This window comes from Neoarius graeffei, chromosome 14 (assembly GCF_027579695.1).
Source record: "Neoarius graeffei isolate fNeoGra1 chromosome 14, fNeoGra1.pri, whole genome shotgun sequence".
Classification (NCBI taxonomy): Eukaryota; Metazoa; Chordata; class Actinopteri; order Siluriformes; family Ariidae; genus Neoarius; species Neoarius graeffei.
In genome coordinates this window covers 985675-1008377 of record NC_083582.1, presented here as the reverse complement: position 1 = coordinate 1008377, position 22703 = coordinate 985675, and the positions used below count along the sequence as shown (strand labels likewise).

At 45.0% G+C, this 22703-nt stretch overlaps 1 protein-coding gene across 1 annotated transcript in view; it reads left to right on the top strand.

The window, feature by feature from the left end:
- Window positions 1-22703, top strand: part of LOC132897866 (protein sidekick-2-like) — a 127360-nt gene that overhangs the window by 82668 nt on the left and 21989 nt on the right. Inside the window, exons 39-40 of the mRNA XM_060939112.1 lie at window positions 7144-7269; window positions 9894-10058. Of these exons, the coding sequence (XP_060795095.1) occupies window positions 7144-7269; window positions 9894-10058 (291 nt within the window). The remainder of the gene's footprint in view (window positions 1-7143; window positions 7270-9893; window positions 10059-22703) is intronic.

The following is a 22703-nucleotide window of genomic DNA, read 5'->3' as shown; positions in this document are numbered from 1 at the left end:
AGTACCCGGACCCTTCTTCTACGCAGCCATGATGCTGTAATTGATGCAGTATGTGGTTTGGCATTGTCATGTTGGAAAATGCAAGGTCTTCCCTGAAAGAGACGTCGTCTGGATGGGAGCATATGTTGCTCTAGAACCTGGATATACCTTTCAGCATTGATGGCGTCTTTCCAGATGTGTAAGCTGCCCATGCCACACGCACTAATGCAACCCCATACCATCAGAGATGCAGGCTTCTGAACTGAGCGCTGATAACAACTCGGGTCGTCCTTCTCCTCTTTAGTCCGAATGACACGGCGTCCCTGATTTCCATAAAGAACTTCAAATTTTGATTCGTCTGACCACAGAACAGTTTTCCACTTTGCCACAGTCCATTTTAAATGAGCCTTGGCCCAGAGAAGACGTCTGCGCTTCTGGATCGTGTTTAGATACGGCTTCTTCTTTGAACTATAGAGTTTTAGCTGGCAACGGCGGATGGCACGGTGAATTGTGTTCACAGATAATGTTCTCTGGAAATATTCCTGAGCCCATTTTGTGATTTCCAATACAGAAGCATGCCTGTATGTGATGCAGTGCCGTCTAAGGGCCCGAAGATCACGGGCACCCAGTATGGTTTTCCGGCCTTGACCCTTACGCACAGAGATTCTTCCAGATTCTCTGAATCTTTTGATGATATTATGCACTGTAGATGATGATATGTTCAAACTCTTTGCAATTTTACACTGTCGAACTCCTTTCTGATATTGCTCCACTATTTGTCGGCGCAGAATTAGGGGGATTGGTGATCCTCTTCCCATCTTTACTTCTGAGAGCCGCTGCCACTCCAAGATGCTCTTTTTATACCCAGTCATGTTAATGACCTATTGCCAAATGACCTAATGAGTTGCAATTTGCTCCTCCAGCTGTTCCTTTTTTGTCCCTTTAACTTTTCCAGCCTCTTATTGCCCCTGTCCCAACTTTTTTGAGATGTGTTGCTGTCATGAAATTTCAAATGAGCCAATATTTGGCATGAAATTTCAAAATGTCTCACTTTCGACATTTGATATGTTGTCTATGTTCTATTGTGAAGACAATATCAGTTTTTGAGATTTGTAAATTATTTCATTCTGTTTTTATTTACAATTTGTACTTTGTCCCAACTTTTTTGGAATTGGGTTTATATATATATATATATATATATATATATATATATATATATATATATATATATAATAAATTCGTACAAGTTTCCCCACTGGCAGTGCCTTCCGTCTGGGTAACCGTGTCCAGAGTTCCCCTGTTTATTCCCAACGAGGCGCTGGAGTGACAACTGAAGCGTTTCAGGAGGTTTGCGAGCAGATTCCAGATGGTGAGTTTGGGCTGTAAAAACAATAAATTGACGCATGTTCAGTCTCTATGGAGACAAGTATTCATGTTTTTGGATTCCCTGACTCAAAGACTGGATGTTTCCTTCCAGGTTAAACATGAGGAAGGTTTTTACATGGTTTATGCGAGTTTGGGAAGCATGAAATGTTTTGAGTGTGGAGATGTGGGTCACAAGCGGGTCACTTGTCCCTACAGACAGCATGTAGCAGAGCCGGCTGCTGTCGCTGGGACTGTCAGTGAGGAAAGGGGAAACAGTGTGACTGATAGCGGGGAGGGGGGCAGCAGTGTGGCTGCGGTGACTGACGGTGGGGAGGTGAACAGCGGTGAAGGTGTTGTGACAGATGGTGGGGAGGGGGCAGTGGTGTGGCTGTTGTGACTGACAGTGGGGAGGTGAACAGCGGTTGGCTAACGTCATCTGAATCTGCTCCACCCACTCAAGTTGAGGCCAGAACCTCTGTGTCTGGAGCTACGGATGCCGGTAGTAGTGATTCAGCAGAGATGATGGAGGGTGAACAGAGCAAGATGGAGCAGGGAGAGGTAGGTATGGAGAGATCTCAGCAGGATGCAGAGTGTCTGGATTTGCATGAGGCTGATTTACTGAACGTCGGACCTGACAGTGAGATAGAGGAGGTGATGAAGTCGGATGGTTGTTATGGTAACAGTGTGACTGACATGGAGTGTAACTCTGACAGCGCCTCTGTAGCAGACAGCATTTCTCAGTGAGGAGCTGTACTCGCTCAAGGAGATCAGTAGTTTTCTGGATGAGACTTTTGGTAAAAAAGTGAATGTCAAAGATTATTTTCCCAATGTTGAAAAGTTTATTAAGTCAGTTACTACTCTTCAAAGACCTGTTGACACGGACTTACTAGATGGAAAAAAAAGCATCATCATTGAAAGAAGCATGTCACTGGTCTGAGGAAAGGTCTAAAAGAATCTAAAAGTAGAATGGTTAAGAAAATGAAAGTCATAAAATAAAAGTTTTCAATGACTGCACAACACCAGGTGTTTCATCTCTGTTGGTTCTTTCTGTCTGTTTCTTTACTGCTCGGTTTCTCATCTTCCAACATGCAGGGTTTAAGAGTAGCCTCTTTAAATATAAATGGGGGAAGAGATGCACAGAAAAGAGTTTTATTAACTGAAGTAATCAGGCAAAAAAGATTAGATGTTATTTTACTACAGGAAACACACAGTGATGTTTTAAATGAAATGGATTGGGGTCTGTGGCGGGGGGGCAGTATGTTCTTAGCCACGGGATGAATTTTAGTGCCGGGGTCGCTATTTTATTTTCTCCTTTTTTAGATATAAACATTATGTCAAGTACAGAGTTGGTGAAAGGCAGAGTTCTCATGGTGACGGCTGAAATACAGGATTTTACATTTAGTTTTATTAATGTTTCTGCACCAAACCAAGGCTCTGAGCGTGAAGGTTTTTTTTAACTTATTAAAGGGGAAATTAAATCGCAGTGATCCAGGGGAGTGTTTTAATGGGGGGAGACTGGAACTGTTGCACAGATTTTACTTTAGACAGAACTGGAGAAGAGCCGCACATTCAGTCCTCCTCCATTTTATCGAATGTTTTTTTAAAAGCTGATGCGGTCGATGTGTGGAGGATGAAGCACCCTTCAGTCCAACAGTACACTCGGGTTAAAATATCTGATGGCAGAGTCGGTGCCGCAAGACCGGACAGATTTTATATTTCTGTTATTTTTACCTCAAGAGTTATTGACTTAAATCTCTCCTGTTGCTTTTACAGATCATCATTTAGTTTTAATGGAGCTTTTTTTTTTATCTCCCACTGGAAAACCAAAGTCCTTTTGGCATTTTAATGTTAAGTTATTACACGATTTTAATTTTTGTGAAAATTTTAAACCATTTTGGACCTACTGGAGATCTGGGAAAGACACCTTTCCTTCACTTACTGAGTGGTGGGAGGAAGGAAAGGCTCAGATTAGAGTTTTCTGTCAGCAGCACTCATCTCATTCCACAACAAAAATCAAAAGAGCTGTCCAGAAACCGGAAAAAGAAATAAGGGACTTGGAAAATCTCTCCATTTCACAGACTGGTCAGCAAAAAATCGACGAACTGAACTTCAAAAAACAGGAACTCAGCTCTCTCCTGCAGGACAGAGCTAAAGGAGCATTAGTCTGAGCACGCTTTACCGAGCTTCAAGACATGGATGCACCAACAGCTTTCTTTTTTGATTTGGAAAAATCTGCTGTTCAGAAGAAACAAATGATCTGTCTCCGTCTCCCTGATGGAAACATCACCACGGACCCAGCTGAGATGAGGAAGCTTGCGGTGGACTTTTATACAGAACTGTTCAGAGCAGACAGCTGCGATATGAACTCTGCTGCAGAGCTTCTGCAGGGGCTTCTTCAACTGAGCTCAGAGGACCAAGACCAACTGAACACAGATATCACCTTGGATGAACTGACTGCTGCGGTGTCTCAGATGGCACCAGGCAGGGCTCCAGGACTAGATGGTCTTCCTTCAGACTTTTTAAACACGTCTGGATGATACTGGGACGGCACCTTTTAGACATTTTTAAAGAGTGTTTTAAAAAAGGAAGACTTCCAGTTTCCTGAAGGCGAGCGGTTCTCTCACTGCTGCCTAAGAAGGGAGACCTGGCCCTGCTAAAGAACTGGAGACCCGTAGCGCTTTTATGCTCGGACTATAAAATCCTTTCCAAGGTTTTATCAAACAGATTAAAAATTTTATTGGGTTTTTAACTGGTGCAGATCAATCTTATTACATCCCGGACAGATCATCTCATTCTCTCATTATCTGTAGCCGCTTTATCCTGTTCTACAGGGTCGCAGGCGAGCTGGAGCCTATCCCAGCTGACTACGGGCGAAAGGCGGGGTACACCCTGGACAAGTCGCCAGGTCATCACAGGGCTGACACATAGACACAGACAACCATTCACACTCACATTCACACCTACGCTCAATTTAGAGTCACCAGTTAACCTAACCTGCATGTCTTTGGACTGTGGGGGAAACCGGAGCACCCGGAGGAAACCCACGCGGACACGGGGAGAACATGCAAACTCCACACAGAAAGGCCCTCGCCGGCCATGGGGCTCGAACCCGGACCTTCTTGCTGTGAGGCGACAGCGCTAACCACTACACCACCGTGCCGCCCCCTGGACAGATCAATGTTTGATAATTTACTTTTAATGCGAGATGAGTTTGATGTCTGTAAATTATATAATGTTAATGTTGGTATTATACCCATTGACCAGGAAAAGGCTTTTGATCGTGTAGATCATGGGTTTCTCTTCCCCACGCTGCAGGCTTTTGGAATTGGGGGGGGGAGTTTTTTTTTATCCTGGGTAAAACTGCTCTACAATCAGGCTTGCTGTTTTGTGAAGGTGGGGGGAGGGTTGAGTCCCTGTGCCAGTTCAGAGAGGGATCAGACAGGGCTGCCCCGTCTCAGGCCAGCTCTACAGCATTGCTATTGAACCTCTCCTGTGTAGGCTGAGGAGCAGGTTACAGGGTTTATGTCTCCCAGAGCTGGCTCAGAGCCGCTCTGTAGCTGTATCAGCTTATGCAGATGATGTCAGTGTTTTTATCTAAGATCAGAGAGATACCCAGGAACTTAAAGAAAGCCTGGCACTGTATGAAAAACCTTCCTTCGCCAAAGTAAAATGGGATAAATGTGAAGCCTGTTAGGTCAGTGGAGTGTAAGAGACATCCCTGATTTTCCTGGGAACCTAAGGTGGGGGAAAAGAGGCATCAAAGTTCTAGGAGTGTACCGAGGGTGTGAGGACTTCCAAAAGCAGAACTGGGAGGGAGTGCTGGAGAAAGTGGATGCCAGGTTGTCTAAATGGAAATGGTTGCTTCCCCAGCTGTCCTACGGGGAAGAGTTCTGATGGCTAATAACCTGGTCGCCTCTTCTCTTTGGCATAGACTGATCGTCTTAGTGCCACCACCAGGCCTCGTGAAGGATGTACAGTGGCTCTTGGTGAACTTCTTCTGGTCGGGTCAACATTGGCTGAAGGTACCAGTTCTCTACCTGCCTGTAGCAGAGGGAGGACACGGTCTTATGGACATCCCCTTCAGAATTGCTGCCTTCAGATTGCAGATGGCATGGAGGCTACTATACAGCTCTGGCTATTGCTGGTTAACTTCTGCTCAGATGTTTCTGACGAAGGCTGGCTGACTGGGACTGGACAAACAGCTGTTTCTCTTAAGATCCTTTAAAGTTGACCTGACTGGAATAACAAGTTTCTACAACTCAGTGCTTGAAGCATGGAGGACATTCAAGTTCACAAGGACCACTGACCCCAGACCTGGAACATGGATCTTTGAGGAGCCACTGTTCCACAATGACTTCTTCACATCCACCATGATTTCCTCCACATCATTAAGAGCCAAGTTTGTTGAGGCTGGCATTGTTAAACTTGGTCATCTTATAAGAATATCTCCAGAAAGCCTTGGCAGAGTCACTAACATCAGGTCTTCCAGGGTGCTGAGGAAGATGGTGGTGGAGGTCTGGGAGTCCCTGACTGTACCACTGAGGGTATACACACAAAACTGTGCCCTAATTGACCAATGACATGAGGCTCAGGACTACATCTTTCCCGCACTAAGCGCCAGGCCTGCTGTTGAGGAGTGGCGAGAGGAGAGTGGGCTGGTTCTGTCCCTGAAAACACCAGTGCTGGGCAACTTCAGCTCTTGCAGGAAGAAGCAGCTCTACCACAGCTGCGTGAAAATACTGAACTTCCACCTTCTGGCCAAAGTCAGGGAGTTGAGATGGACCCAGGTTTTTACTTCAGACTCCACCCCTAAAGGCTGCTGACAGATTTTAAACAAGCTGCCTGTTGAAAATTGGACGGCTGACCGCCAGTGGAGGATCATCCATGGAGCAATAGCTACAAACAGACCCAAGGCTCACCTGGATCCAAGCACTGGGGAGGGATGTCCATTTTGTAACCAACCAAAAACATTAAACATTTAGTGTCTTTTTGTCCTCGTTTAGTGGGTCTGTTTAGGGTACTGAAAGAGTGAGTGGAAAAGCTGGGGGAGAAATTGTCTGTTCCTTTGTTTATCTTTGGGCCAAAATACACAATTAAAAAAAGACAGACTCTGGTTTTAATTAACTTTCTACTTGGAAATGCAAAATTAGCAATATGGAAGCCCAGAAAAAAAAAAAAAACAGATACAGGGCCGAGGTTGGACTGATGTGCTGCAGAGCTTGAAAGGGTTAGTTACAGCTCATCTCCGAGTAGGACATGCTCTTTACAAACTGACCAACAACCTGGACACTTTTATAGATTTGTGGGCTATTAGACAGGTTTTATGTTCACTTGAAGGGGACGGCTCACTGGCTCTTAATTTTTAACTTTTTAGTTTTTTAATTTTATTTTTAATTTTTAATTAAATTTTTTAATTACATCTGGTGTCTGTGTCTGCATGGCTTTTCTTATATAAAGAAAGGTCCTGTGTAATGGATTTGATGAGTTGTAGTAATGAATGCTCACAAAAGCATTTCTTCTTTTATATTTTTGTTTAGTTTTTACTTTCAGTAGATAAGAACACAAATGGAAATTGAAGTTATTAAAGATGTTTTTAAAAGTCAAAAGTCTCTCTCTCTCTCTCTCTCTCTCTCTCTCTTTCATTGCATAATGATTTTTGTTTCATTAAAAGCCAAAACAAAGTGTTATCATGTCTGCTTGTTGATGCTTGTTGCCAGTGATATTGTTGAGAAATACTCTGTATAGAAAGCTGTATGTTGTGTGGTGCAAAATTAATGTCATCCACCCACCCATGTGCAGGTGCCCCAGGGCCTCCTGGTGAACCGTTCATCTCTCGTTATGGCTTTGCCCTCACTATACACTGGACCAGTGGAGATCCTGGAAGAGCTCCTATATCCCGATATGTCATCGAGGCCAGAGCCTCAGGTAGAACCTCCAGGATACAGCTTGTTCTGTTTTAGAGTCATTTTAATAGTTTTCATATTTGCCAGTTTCTGATTCCCCGCTTCAACCAATTCAGTAATCCACACGACTGATCTCACACACGTCCAGTGTTTCTAAAACATGACAGAGCTTTCACAGGATAAACATGTTTAAAATATCTGATGCCCGCATTTGTAAATCACAGCTGAACCTGCTGTAAACATTCAAGTTACACAAGCAGCTCAGATCCTTGTGGATTTTCTGCCTCCAACAAACAAACAACAAGGCAGAGAACCTTCTCATCTACAGAATGACACCAATCTGTACTTTATCTGGATTGCTGAGAATAATGATAATAGGCTTGTTAGCTGATACCAACTAGGACTCTGTCACTATGGTTACAGAGTGTGGATCACCACAACAATAAAAAATTAAAAAGGTGACGTTTGAAAGAAATCTAATCCAAATTTTCAATTTATTGCTATTCTGATTTCATTACCCATTAGATATTGTCAGTAATTTTAATTAAGAATTTGATGCAGTCTGTGTTAGGACACAAGCTGCGACTGGTTCGGTAGTGCAGTGGTCCTCACTGTCACTTCACAGCAAGCAGGTTCTGGGTTCAAACCTCACAGCTGACTGGGGTCTTTCTGTGTGGAGTTTGTTCTCCTCGTGTCTACGTGGGTTCCTCCAGGTCTCCGGTTTCCTCTTACAGTCCAAAGACGTGTGGATTCAGTCAGCTGGTTCCTCTATACACCCCAGGGGTGTCAGTGTGAGTTTGATGGCTGTTTGTCTCTGTGTTAATTCTGTGATAGACTGGTGACCTGACCAGGGTGAACCCCACCCCTCACCCAAAATTAGCAGGCATTGGCTCCAGCTCACCCGTGACTCACAATAGATAAATGGTAAAGAGAATGAATGAATGAACAGAAAAGCTGCTTTACACTGTATAGTATTGCTGTTGCAGATAAAATTATCGTCTCATAAAATAATTTTTTGATTGAGAGTTGAGATCAGCACTGATACACGGTTGAGATCTACTGAAGGCAAAGTTCTGTCAGAGTGAGACTGTGATCACACCAAAAACTCATGGGGCAACTATAAACACAGGAATAGTGATGGAGAAACATAAACAAAACGTGCTAATGGACAAATATTTAGAGGAAGTTACACAGTTGTGTGAAGATATGAAGTTTATCTTCAAGTGGTGAACATATTCACGAGTGAGTGAAGTGAAGAAAATTGAAAATCTTTTCAATACGAGAAGATAAACTTCATATCTTCAAGCCAACATGTGATTTTCTTTTTATTATATCAATACGTTCACAAACAAAAAGTCCCCAAATTTATCAGAACAATTCATCAATTTCCTCATGAGTGACAGATAGAGATTTATGTCCCAGTTTTGTTTCTCCATGTCCAAGATGGAGCTCGGATCAAAAATACGAGTGGTGTATTTCATAGTAAAACACTCATGTCCTTATTACATTATATTATATTATCCATCCCTCCATCCATTATCTGTAGCCGCTTATCCTGTCCAACAGGGTCGCAGGCGAGCTGGATCCTATCCCAACTGACTACGGGCGAAAGGCGGGGTTCACCCTGGACAAGTCGCCAGGTCATCACAGGGCTGACACATAGACACAGACAACCATTCACACTCACATTCACACCTACGCTCAATTTAGAGTCACCAGTTAACCTAACCTGCATGTCTTTGGACTGTGGGGGAAACCGGAGCACCCGGAGGAAACCCACGCGGACACGGGGAGAACATGCAAACTCCACACAGAAAGGCCCTCGCCGGCCCCGGGGCTTGAACCCGGACCTTCTTGCTGTGAGGCGGCAGTGATAACCACTACACCACAGTGACGCCCTATATTCTATTCTATTCTATTCTATTCTATTCTATTCTATTCTATTCTATTATAGATCTACCATTAGAGGATCATTATAATGTCTGCTACAGTAAATGCCACGTAATGTAATATAATGTTATATAATCTGAGAAGGAGAGCACATCCTATCACAGTCTGTTCTAGAATTCCACTGAGATTTGACTGAAATATTATCCAGTGTGATGAGGAGTAATCTTAAAACACAACTGAAATCTCAGTGTAAAACACAGTTTGTAACCTGCCCAGTTTTCTTTCCCACCCAAACCAATTACACTGACATGCTTTATACTGCATATAACTGAACCCAACTACACAGATCATAGTTGTATTCTTGCTGTAAAACTCTCATTCCCGATGGTAAGAACTCAGCTCTCTTCTGTAGCAGGTTCATCTGAGAAAATGTGCTTCAGAGATTTTCTGGTCTGAAGTGAAGCTCTCAGTGATGCCGGTTCAGTTTGCAGTGATAAAGTGAGAAGTGTGTTGGGTATCTCACATCTGTGTTTTAAGAATTCTGCCTGTAAGCATCGTATTACAGCAGTAAACCTGTAAGCTCTTTTTTTCCTAAAGTGTACTCATTTATTAGACTCTATAAAATACGAGCTTGTCCCAGAGGCAGTTTGCACTGTGCCAGATTTGGCATGCTGAATGATGAAGGGTGAAAGGTGAGGGAATAATTTAAATGTGTTTTTCCTCTCAGTACCCATATCTATTGTGTTTGTGTTACAGATGAAGGCTTGTGGGACATTTTGATTAAGGACATTCCGAAGGAAGTAACATCATATACTTTCAACATGGATATCCTGAGACAGGGGGTGAGCTATGACTTCCGAATCATCGGAGTGAATGATTATGGATATGGATCTCCGAGCCAGCCTTCTCCATCTGTATCAGGTTATTGTTACCCCACACTGCTGTTAAAATCTTGATCCTGATTGGTTACAGTGGTGCTTGAAAGTTTGTGAACCCTTTAGAATTTTCTATATTTCTGCATAAATATGACCTAAAACATCATCAGATTTTCACACAAGTCCTAAAAGTAGATAAAGAGAACCCAGTTAAACAAATGAGACAAAAATATTATACTTGGTCATTTATTTATTGAGGAAAATGATCCAGTGTTACATATCTGTGAGTGGCAAAAGTATGTGAACCTTTGCTTTCAGTATCTGGTGTGACCCCCTTGTGCAGCAATAACTGCAACTAAACATTTGCGGTAACTGTTGATCAGTCCTGCACACCGGCTTGGAGGAATTTTAGCCCATTCCTCCGTACAGAACAGCTTCAACTCTGGGATGTTGGTGGGTTTCCTCACATGAACTGCTCGCTTCAGGTCCTTCCACAACATTTCCATTGGATTAAGGTCAGGACTTTGACTTGGCCATTCCAAAACATTCACTTTATTCTTCTTTAAACATTGCTTGGTAGAACGACTTGTGTGCTTAGGGTCGTTGTCTTGCTGTATGACCCACCTTCTCTTGAGATTCAGTTCATGGACAGATGTCCTGACATTTTCCTTTAGAATTCGCTGGTATAATTCAGAATTCATTGTTCCATCAATGATGGCAAGCCGTCCTGGCCCAGATGCAGCAAAACAGGCCCAAACCATGATACTACCACCACCATGTTTCACAGATGGGATAAGGTTCTTATGCTTGAATGCAGTGTTTTCCTTTCTCCAAACATAATGCTTCTCATTTAAACCAAAAAGTTCTATTTTGGTCTCATCCATCCACAAAACATTTTTCCAATAGCCTTCTGGCTTGTCCACGTGATCTTTAGCAAACTGCAGACGAGCAGCAATGTTCTTTTTGGAGAGCAGTGGCTTTCTCCTTGCAACCCTGCCATGCACACCATTGCTGTTCAGTGTTCTCCTGATGGTGGACTCATGAACATTAACATTAGCCAATGTGACAGAGGCCTTCAGTTGCTTAGAAGTTACCCTGGAGTCCTTTGTGACCTCGCCAACTATTACATGCCTTGCTCTTGGAGTGATCTTTGTTGGTCGACCACTCCTGGGGAGGGTAACAATGGTCTTGAATTTCCTCCATTTGTACACAATCTGGCTGACTGTGGATGGATGGATGGATGGATGGATGGATGGATGGATGGATGGATAGATAGATAGATAGATAGATAGATAGATAGATAGATAGATAGATAGATAGATACATACATACATACATACATACATACATACATACATACATACATACTTACTTTATTAATCCCAGAGGGAAATTGAAGGTATCCAGTAACATTTCCGCATTGCACAAGATCAATACAAAAACTAAGGCCCAATCCCAATTCTAATTTCTACCCCTTCCCCTCCGCCTTCCCCTCCGCCTTCCCCTTGGCCCTTCCCCTTGAAACTGAGCTACAAGGGATAGGGCTTGAAATTCAACCCTTACGTATTGGGATAGCCCTTCAACGATCGCATACGTCATCGCGTATCTCCGTCAGCGTTTACGTTAGCAAAACGCGACGCGTCATTGGCTGCGACCAGCCGCTACAGTCAGAGGCAGAAATCTCTGCTGGCAGGGTGTGATTTGTTAACTAACACCACTGAATGGGATACCTTTGGCGCTTCGTGCACCACATCCGACAGAATGAGGTGTCAGAACACTCATGTAAACAATAAAAGCGAGAATAACAGAACAAAACGTACGCAGTAAAGCAACCGAAAACAATACTCACTCCCAAAGCTTTTTAGCAGCAGCTTGGATTTCAGAAATCGCTGCTCATTCTCAGCTCGAAAGCGAATCAAGCGGCGTGTTTCCTCTGGATAACAACTTAAAACACGTAAATAATGGAGAAAATACATTTATGACAATCTTTCGCCGCGGGAACCGCCATCTTTCTGAAATCCGCATGAAATCTCGCTGAAATCCGCATGGCATTGTGGGAAATCACTCAAACCCCTTCGTTCGGAGTCTGCTCCAGGAAAATCTCCGTTTGGAGGGGTACAGAAGCCCTACCCCTTCCCCTACCCCTCCGCGTTAACTGGGATTGGGATACCCCTACCCCTTCACATGAACGCGCAAAATGGAGGGGAAGGGCCAAGGGGTTGGTCCAAGGGATGAAATGGGATTCGGCCTAAATAGCATTATACTAAACTAAAATACAAATATACTTTAAAAAACTAAAATACAAAATGCCAAAGAAATAAAACATTACCAATAAGAGCAAGTAATAAAATATACAGCTCTCAGTGTGTGAGGTAGTGCAGTTGGCAGTAGCCAGTCACAGTGCAAATAAGAGTGTAATGAGCAGTGCAAATACTTTTTGGACAGTTACATGCACGTGCAGTATGTTTAGTGGTATATGGTAGATAAAAAGCATAGTACATTACATGATAGGCATAGTTAAGTATATATCAGTACATATAGTATATGTAATAGTGTGATCGTATACGATATATAATATTAAAAACCCACAATCAAGGCTAACAAAGAAACAGCTATTAGCCCAGTGTTCCAACATCCGTAATCGAAATCTACTATCACAACTAGAGATTAATGAAATACAACAACGATGCTACGGCAAGGGGGAGCCAGGAAGACAGGTCAGCGGGGAGATGTCATCATCATCCCCACAACCAGAGATTGGGTACCAAGCCCCAACAGCTAACAGCCTCAACACAAGAGCTGCTGACCTGAGAAGGAAGATCGTGACCCAACTGGAAACCTGGAGCCCCCGACGAATACCGAAGCTGAGTTGCCAAGTACCTTCAGAAGATCTACTAGTAGATGTGAATGCTGCTCTGAAGACAATCTCCACAAGAACCATCACTGAGACCAACAAGCTGATACACAGTACAGCAACAGTAATCATGGAGATGCTTGGACACAAGGTGGGCTCAGGACATAACAAACAGTATCCACCATGGAAGAGACGATTAGAGGCCAAGGCAGCACGGAGAGAAGTTAGCCAGCTAGCTGAACTACAGAAAGGGAACATGGTGAATAAAGGGGCACCCAGGAAGTACAACTCACTCTCTATACCAGAGGCACTCAAAACTGCCAAACAGCGACTAACAGCTCTGGCCACCCGGTTGAAGAGATACACCAAGGAGGGAGAGGCCAGGAGAATAAACAAGCTGTTCTCCACTGAACCAGCCAAGGTGTACTCTCAGTGGCAGGGGAACAACAACCGGTCAGACACACCAAGAGCTGAGGTGGAAAAATACTGGAAAGACATATGGGAAAGAAAGGCATCACACAACACCGATGCCCAATGGTTAGTGGACCTAAGAGCTGACCACAGTAACCAGTAACCATCTCAATGGCAGACGTCCAAGAAAGAGTGTCAAAGAGTGTCAAAGATGAAGAGCTGGACAGCACCAGGCCCCGATATGATCCATACGTACTGGCTGAAGAAGCTAACTGCACTCCATGAACGCCTAGCAGCACAGATGAACCAGCTGCTGAGGGATGGGACCCACCCAGAATGGCTAACCCAAGGCAGGACAGTCCTAATCATGAAGGACCCCCAGAAGGGACCCATCCCATCCAACTACTGGCCAATTACCTGTCTCTGCACAACATGGAAGGCCCTGTCAGGCATCATTGCGGCAAAAATGAGTAAGCATGTGGCTCAATACATGAGCGAGGCACAGAAAGGAATTGGCAGTAACACCAGAGGAGCCAAGCAATAGCTACTGGTCGATAGAACAGTCGCCCGAGACTGTAAGAAGAGACAGACCAACCTGTGCACTGCCTGGATTGACTACAAGAAAGCCTACGATTCAATGCCACACACATGGATACTGGAATGTCTGGAACTGTATAAGATCAACAGGAACCTAAGGACCTTCATCCAGAACTCAATGGAAATGTGGAAGACAACCCTAGAGGCCAACTCAAAACCCATTGCCCAAGTCAACATCAAGTGCGGCATATACCAAGGAGATGCGCTATCACCACTGCTGTTCTGCATAGGCCTGAACCCCCTCAGTCGGATCATCACGAAGAGCGGCTACGGGTACCGATTCCGTAGTGGGGCAACAATCAGCCACCTGCTCTACATGGATGACATCAAGCTGTATGCCAGGAATGAGCGAGAAATAGACTCGCTGATCCACACCACCCGGATCTACAGCGATGACATAGGGATGTCATTCGGATTGGACAAGTGTGGCCGGATGGTCTCAAAGAGAGGCAAGATGATCCAGACTGAGGGGATTGACCTACCAGAGGGCAACATAGGTGATATCCAAGACAGCTACAAGTACCTTGGCATCCCACAGGCTAATGGAAACCATGAAGAGGCCACAAGGAAGTCAACCACAGCCAAATACCTCCAGAGAGTAAGGCAGGTCCTGAAAAGTCAGCTGAATGGTAAGAACAAGGTCTGAGCCATCAACATGTACGCACTACCAGTCATCAGATACCCCGCTGGTATCATAAACTGGCCAAAGGAGGAGATAGAAGCCACAGATATCAAGACTAGAAAGCTCCTCACCATGCATGGAGGGTTCCACCCCAAGTCCAGCACCCTGAGACTATACACTAAGCGGAAAGAGGGAGGCCGAGGGCTAGTGAGTGTCAAGACCACGGTCCAGGATGAAACATCGAAAATCCGAGAATACATCAGAAAGATGGCCCCAAAGGATGAACTGCTAAGTGAATGTCTCAGGCAGCAGAACCCTGATGAGAGTGCAGAGGAGGAGGAACAGACAACCTGGAGGGACAAACCCCTACATGGCATGTACCACCGTCAGATAGAGGAAGTGGCTGATATCAAGAATTCCTACCAGTGGCTGGATAATGCAGGACTGACAGACAGCACAGAGGCACTAATCATGGCAGCACAAGAACAGGCCATAAGCACAAGAGCCATAGAGGCCAGGATCTACCAGAGTAGATCAGACCCAAGATGCAGACTGTGCAAAGAAGCCCCTGAAACAGTCCAGCACATAGTAGCAGGGTGTAAGATGCTAGCTGGATCAGCATACATGGAGAGGCACAACCAAGTGGCTGGGATAGTATACAGGAACATCTGCAACCAGTATGGAATAGAAGTACCCAAGTCCCAATGGGCCATACCACAGAAGGTGGCTGAGAACAACAGGGCCAAGGTTCTGTGGGACTTCAGCTTCCAGACTGACAAACAGATCCTGGCTAACCAACCGGACATAGTGGTGGTGGACAAAGAGCAGAAGAGGGTGGTGGTGATAGATGTGGCGATCCCAGCTGACGCCAACATCAGGAAGAAGGAACATGAGAAACTTGAGAAGTATCAAGGGTTGAAAGAGCAGCTGGAACAGATGTGGAAGGTCAAGGGTTGCGTGGTCCCCGTGGTAGTGGGGGCACTTGGGGCAGTAACCCCCAAACTGGGAGAGTGGCTCCAGCAAATCCCAGGAACAACATCTGAAGCCTCAGTCCAGAAGAGCGCAGTCTTAGGAACATCGAAGATACTGCGCAGAACCCTCAAACTCCCAGGCCTCTGGTAGAGGACCCGAGCTTGAGGATGACATGGATACCACCACCCCCGCTGGGGGTGAGAAGGAGATTTTTTTATATATCAGTATGTATAATAGGGTTATAAGTAAGTAGGTACATTATAACAGTATATAATAATAAAGTATATAATAAGGCAAAGTACAACATACCGGCTTATCTACAAATATCTGTATATACCCATCTATGCATATGATGCACATCTATGTAAGCAGCAGAAAAGTGCAATGAACATGAAATGAGCAGTGTACCTAGTCCTGAGTACAGCAGAGTCACAGATTCTTATTTTTGCTGAGCCGGGAGGAGTTGAACAGTCTAATGGCCTGAAGGACAAAAGATTTCCTGAATCTGTCTGTGGTGCAGGGCAGGGACAACAGTATGCCACTGAACGAGCTCCTCTGCCTGATGATGGCGCCGTGCAGAGGGTGATGAACACTGTCCATAATTGAGAGCAGTTTGCTCAGGGCCCTTTGTTCTGCCACTGATGTAAGGGACTCCAGCTCAGTTCCCAGCACAGAGCCAGCTTTCCTCACCAGCCTGTCAAGCTGTCCAGCGTCTCTCTTCTTAATGCTGCCTCCCCAACACACTACAGCACAGAAGAGGACACTGGCTACCACAGACTGGTAGAACATCAGCAGCAGTTTTTGGCAGATCCTGAAGGACCCGAGCCTCCTCAGGAAGTAGAGTCTGCCCTGACCCTTCTTGTAGAGGGTGTCAGTGTTCACTGTCCAGTCCAGCTTGTCGTCCAGATGTACACCCAGGTATTTGTAGGTCCTGACCATCTCCATATCAACCCCCTCATAGAGATCGGCTGCAGAGTCAGCCTGGACCTTCTAAAATCCACAAGCATTTCTTTTGTTTTGTTCAGCTGCAGGTGGTTGGATTTACACCATAACACAAAGTCCTGTATCAGGCTCCTGTCCTCCTCCTCCTCCTGTCCATCATGAACACATCCCACAATTGCAGTATCATCTGAGAACTTCTGCATGTGGCAAGACTCTGAGTTGTATTTGAAGTCTGATGTGTAGAGAGTGAACAGAACCGGAGAGAGCACAGTCCTCTGTGGTGCTCCTGTGCTGCTGATCACCGTGTCAGAAATGCAGTCCCTGATCCTGACATGTTGTGGTCTCCTGGTGAGGTAGTCTGTGATCCAGGAGACCAGATGTGTGTCCACCTCCATTTCCTGCAGCTTGTCTCTCAGTAGAAGGGGCTGGATGATGTTAAAGGCACTGGAGAAGTCAAAAAACATGATCCTCACTGCGCCGCTCCCCTTGTCCAGATGAGAGTGAGTCCTATGCAGAAGATAGAGGATGGCGTCATCCACTCCCACCTTCTCCCAGTATGCAAACTGCAGTGGGTCCTCAGCATGGTGTACCTGGGGTATGAGGAGGTCTTCATCATGTGTGATGTCAAGGCAACTGGCCTGTAGTCATTCAGTACCTTTGGATGTGTTTTCTTGGGAACTGGAATGAGGCATGACGTCTTCCACATGACAGGAACCCTCCCGAGGTGAAGGCTCAGGTTAAAGATGTGTTGGAGGGGCTCCCCCAGTTGGGCAGCCAGGCCCTCAGCATCCTGGGACACACCTTGTCTGGGCCTGCTGCCTTCCTGGGGTGGAGTCTCCTCAGCTCTCTCCTGACTTGGTCTGCAGTGAAGATGGGGGGACTGGGGGAGTGGATGTGTATTCCGTTTGCAGGAGGTGTTGATGGCTCTGATGATGATGTTGGTGGTGGGGGTGAGGGCTGATCTGCCGGTGATGGTGACGAGGTGACAACTGCTGCAGGAGGAGGGGGCAGCAGGAGCAGGACAATCAAACCTGTTGAAGAAGTGGTCAAACTGGTTTGCCCTGTCCATGCCCCTATCTGCCGAGCTGCCTCTGTTCTTCTTGCAGCCTGTGATGGTTTTCATCCCATCCCAGACCTCCTTCATGTTATTTTCTTGCAGCTTCTGTTCCACCTTTTTTCCTGTATGACTCCTTGGCCTCTTTTAGCCAGACTTTGAGTTCCCCCTGTACTGTACATGCTTCAGCTCTGACCTGCCTCCGTCTTTGAACACCCTCTTCTTTTGGTTGAGGAGGCCCTTGACTTCACTGGTAATCCAGGGCTTGTTGTTTGGAAAGCAGTGTACAGTTTTTGTGGGAACAGCAATGTCCCTGCAAAAGTTCAAGTAGTCCATTATGCACTGTGTCACAATGTCCTCCCCATGCGGGTCTAACAGTACATTCCAGTCAGTCGTCTCGAAGCAGTCCTTAAGAGTTTCCTCTGCCTCGGGAGACCAGGCCCTGAATGAACATATGGTGGTGGGCTGCCTCAGAACCATTGGTTTGTACTGAGGCTGTAGGTGAACCAGATTATGGTCAGATCTCCCCAGTGGTGGTAGTGGGATTGCCCTGTATGCGTCCCTTACATTGGCATACAGTAGGTCTATGGTCCTGTTTTTTCTAGTGGGACAGTCCACAAACTGATGAAAGGCAGGGAGAGTGGAGTCCAGAGTGATGTGGTTAAAATCCCCAGAGATCGCAAAGAAAGCCTCGGGGTGTTGTGTCTGCAGCACTGCTATGGTGGAGTGAATAATGTCACATGCCGCCTGCGCATCTGCACACAGAGGAATGTAAACACAGGTGAAAATTGTGTTGGTGGAGTCCAAACTCTTTAGAGATGGTTTTGTAACCTTTTCCAGCCTGATGAGCATCAACAACGCTTTTTCTGAGGTCCTCAGAAATCTCCTTTATTCATATCATGATACACTTCCACAAACATGTTATGAAAATCAGACTTTGATAGATCTCTGTTCTTTAAATAAAACAGGGTGCCCACTCACACCTGATTGTCATCCCACTGATTGAAAACACCTGACTCTAATTTCACCTTCAAATTAACTGCTAATCCTGGAGGTTCACATACTTTTGCCACTCATGGATATGTAATATTGGATCATTTTCCTCAATAAATAAATGACCAAGTATAATATTTTTGTCTCATTTGTTTAACTGGGTTCTCTTTATCTACTTTTAGGACTTGTGTGAAAATCTGATGATGTTTTAGGTCAAATTTATGCAGAAATGTAGAAAATTCTTTCAAGCACCACTGTATATTTCATTCCAGGCAGTATATTTTATTTCTCTGCTCAACTTTGATATTTCACCCACTTTGGTGTATAACATCATTAAACGATTCAAGGAATCTAGAGGAATTTCAGTGTGTAAAGGACAAAGAGCTCAAGCCTAATCTGAACCCCCATGAGTTTCAATCCCTCAGACGGTACTGCATCAAGAACCATCATTCATCTACAGCTGATAGAACCACATGGGCTTGGGATTACTTTGGCAAACCTTAAACACCAGTTAAAACTTTACTGTGCAAAAAGGAAGCCTTATGTTAACTGTGTCCAGAAACACCGTCGACATCTTTGGGCTCAGAGGCGTCTGGGATGGACCTTTACACAGTGGAAATGTGTATTGTGGTCAGACGAATCAATATTCAGACTTCATTAATTTTTTCAAAGACAAAATTTAAAATATCCAACAAAAAATTCAAACTACTAATTTAAGGTCAGACAAATAAAGTGACAATTTAAGTAACCCTGTAGTTAACAATATACCTTGTCAGATTAGCAATTAGAATATTTTACTCCCCTTAAAGAAATTGAATTACTTTCATTAATCTCTGCATCAAAATCCTCAGCTTGTGGACTAGATCTCTTACCTACATGACTCTTCAAAAAGATCAAGTGAAGTCAAGTTTATTTGTTTCGCGCTTTTAACAATAAACATTGTCGCAAAGCAGCTTTACAGAATTTGAACGACTTAAAACATGAGCTAATTTTTTCCCTAATCTATCCCCAATGATGAAGCCTGTGGCGACGGTGGCAAGGAAAAACTCCCTCAGATGACATGAGGAAGAAACCTCGAGAGGAACCAGACTCAAAAGAGAACCCATCCTCATTTGGGCAACAACAGACAGCATGACTATAACATTAACAGTTTTAACATGAAGTCAGTTTCGTTGATGTTATAAACTCTTCATTGATGGAAACTTGAGTGCAAAACTGTTCATGACAACTGCAGTCCTAAAGTTAGCAAGTCAACTGTAGTCCTCAGCCATAAAAGCATTACTGTAAGAGTCCAGAGCGTCCTCCAGGTGTGACTTTCAACTGTCCTCATGGGGCCGTCCTCCACAGGAGCAATGCGATGAGACTCCAACCAGACTCAGGGCACCAGGATGGATCAAGCAGGTCCGAGGAGCAGAAGAGGTCAGCATCTCGATCCCAGGACCAACATGTAACTCAGAGGGACAGGTTTTTTTGGGGGGGAGGGGGAGAGAAAACACAGGTTGTTAGGTATGCCCAATGTCACCTGAATAAGTGTAGGCAACAGGTGTCAATGTCTAAAAATAACACAAGTATTAAATCTGTGTGGTAGGCTCACAGAGACGAGAGTCCTGACATCAGGCATAATACACAACAATGGCATGTTAATATGGTTAAAAAATATCATGACCTGCTCTGGCTGGATGCTTGATTGGGTGATGGGAGCACACTCCTCAGCAATGAGACAGTTGGAATTATAGATCAGAGCGAGTGCAGGCAGATGCAGATGGGACCTTTAGGGCTGGCCAAGACAATTCAGTTACATTTCACCAGGTCTGGGACATGCGACAGAATGTCTGATGGACGATTCCCTGCAGGCTACGAGAGCCAGTCGAGGTCTCCACCCTCTCCACCAAAAGATTTCCTGTTGATTCCATGTAACTCAGAGGGACAGATTTGGGGGGAGGGGGAGAGAGAGGGAGAGAAAAACACAGGTTGTTAGGTATGCCCAATGTCATCTGAATAAGTAGGAACGGTATACATTTTGCGCTGAGTACAAGCAGGGACTCCGGCAACTAACTATGACAGCATAACTAAAAGGGGAGAGCCAGAAGGTAACACAGGCATGAGGGGCCCCGGGACATAAAGCAGCAGCCACTACACCGTCAACAAACTCGAGTGAGCAAGCGAGTGGGGACTGACAGCATCCATACATCCCAGTTTACCAAAACACTCTGTCTGAGGACCCTCCAGATCTACACCTTTACCTCATAAACACCATTAACACAAGGCTTGACTAAACAGATATGTTTTCAGCCGAGACTTAAACGCTGGGACTGTGTCTGATTCCCGAACATTACTTGGAAGGCTGTTCCATAACTGTGGGGCTTTGTAAGAAAAGGCTCCGCCCCCTGATGTAGCCTTCACTATACGAGGTACCAGCAGATAGCCTGCACCTTTTGATCTAAGTAGGCGTGGCGGGTCATAGAGGAGCAGAAGTTCACTCAGGTACTGTGGTGCGAGACCATTTAGTGCTTTAAAGGTCAATAGTAGTATTTTATAATCAATACGAAATTTGATTGGGAGCCAATGCAATGTGGATAAGACAGGCGTGATGGGGTCATATTTTCTAGTTCTAGTAAGGACTCTTGCTGCTGCATTTTGAACTAACTGGAGCTTGTTTATGCACTTATTGGAACATCCAGACAGTAAGGCATTACAATAATCCAACCTGGAGGTAACGAAAGCATGAACTAGTTTTTCCGCGTCATGTAGTGACATTAAATTTTTTATCTTAGCAATATTTCTGAGATGAAAGAAAGCTATCCGGGTGATGTTATCAATGTGAGTTTCGAATGAAAGACTGGGGTCAATAATCACTCCGAGGTCTTTTACTGCTGCACGTGAAGAAACAGAAAGGCCATCCAGAGTTACTGTGTGTGATGACCCCCTTGGGCCCCCTTCAGGCACCAGTCTGCCAGTGCACGGGTAGGCCTGGGCCTGACTGATTAGGCTAGATCATTAAGTACACCTGTGTAGGTGGTACGGCCTATAAGGTGGGGTCTCTCTCCCTCTCTGGTAGGCACTTTTATTCTTTGTGTGGGCACTCTTTGTTGTCCTCCTGTTTTCTGGCTTTTTGCTCTTTTTCTCACCCTCAACATTTACCATATACTGACACAAACACACATCCACTCAGGCACGACCATCACTACAGTCATACCCTAGACACTTTTGAGTTGTTGTATTTTGTATTGGTTAATAAGCGTATTTTTGTTTGAACTTTAAACCTTTGTGTTGTGTCCCCCTTCTTATGTTGCGGTGTGTGAACGAGCCCATGCTGTAACATAATTGGGGGCTCGTCCGGGATCCTGTAAACAGGTGGTGAAACGGGACCATAGCGTTGCGTGCATTCAGGTGAGCTTCTGTTGGTTGCGCAGCTAGCGTCAGTCTCTGGTTAGGAAGAGTGCTGCAGCTGGGTTTCCCTTCTGTCGGAGCACTGTTTTGTTTCTTTTGTTTATTATTTTAGTTTGTTGTTTTGAGGGGTAATCCTGGTCTGGAGTTTTGCACTCCTGTCAGGGGCACGCTTCGTGCAGTAAAGTGCAACGAGTTCAGTGTTAACCAGTCGCTCTGAGGCCAGCAAGCCCTGGAAGACTAGCCAGGTGAACTTGTGTAATTCAGGACACCAGAGAACTGTGCATAGAAGATTCAGCAGCGACCAACTGAGGCTTCGACTGGATGTATGTGAAGTATTTGGGCTCGGCCTGTGAATGGGTGAGTAGAGTTGTTTGTGTAGCTGGTAATGTTGTTTGATTAGTGTTCGCTGTGGTAGCGGCTTTCCACTTTGTTTGTTTAGAACATGCTGATCTGTTTTTAGATCGATTCATGTTCTCTGTTTATTTTGTGTAGCCTATCAGGGCCCTGTACTACGAAGCGGGTTTTCTGGCTTACCAGAGTAACTTCGAGAGTAACTTGATCACGTGCAGCGTAACTTCCCGATTAACCCATACTACGAAAGTTGGCTATGTTCAAACCGAGGTATGCTGCCATGGCAACTTGCGCTGCATCTCAAACCTGCTCGTCTCAGGTTATGTTCTTGGTTAACCCGAGGTTTCCGATTAACCACACCCTTTTTAAACACCACCTCTCCACCGACATTTCCTCTAGAGACAATGCCAGCGTACCTGGATGACCCGTGCGATATCGGAGCGCAGATTAGAGATGGGATTTATGGCTCTTTGATGGGATCCGCATCTTTGTGATCCGTTCTTTG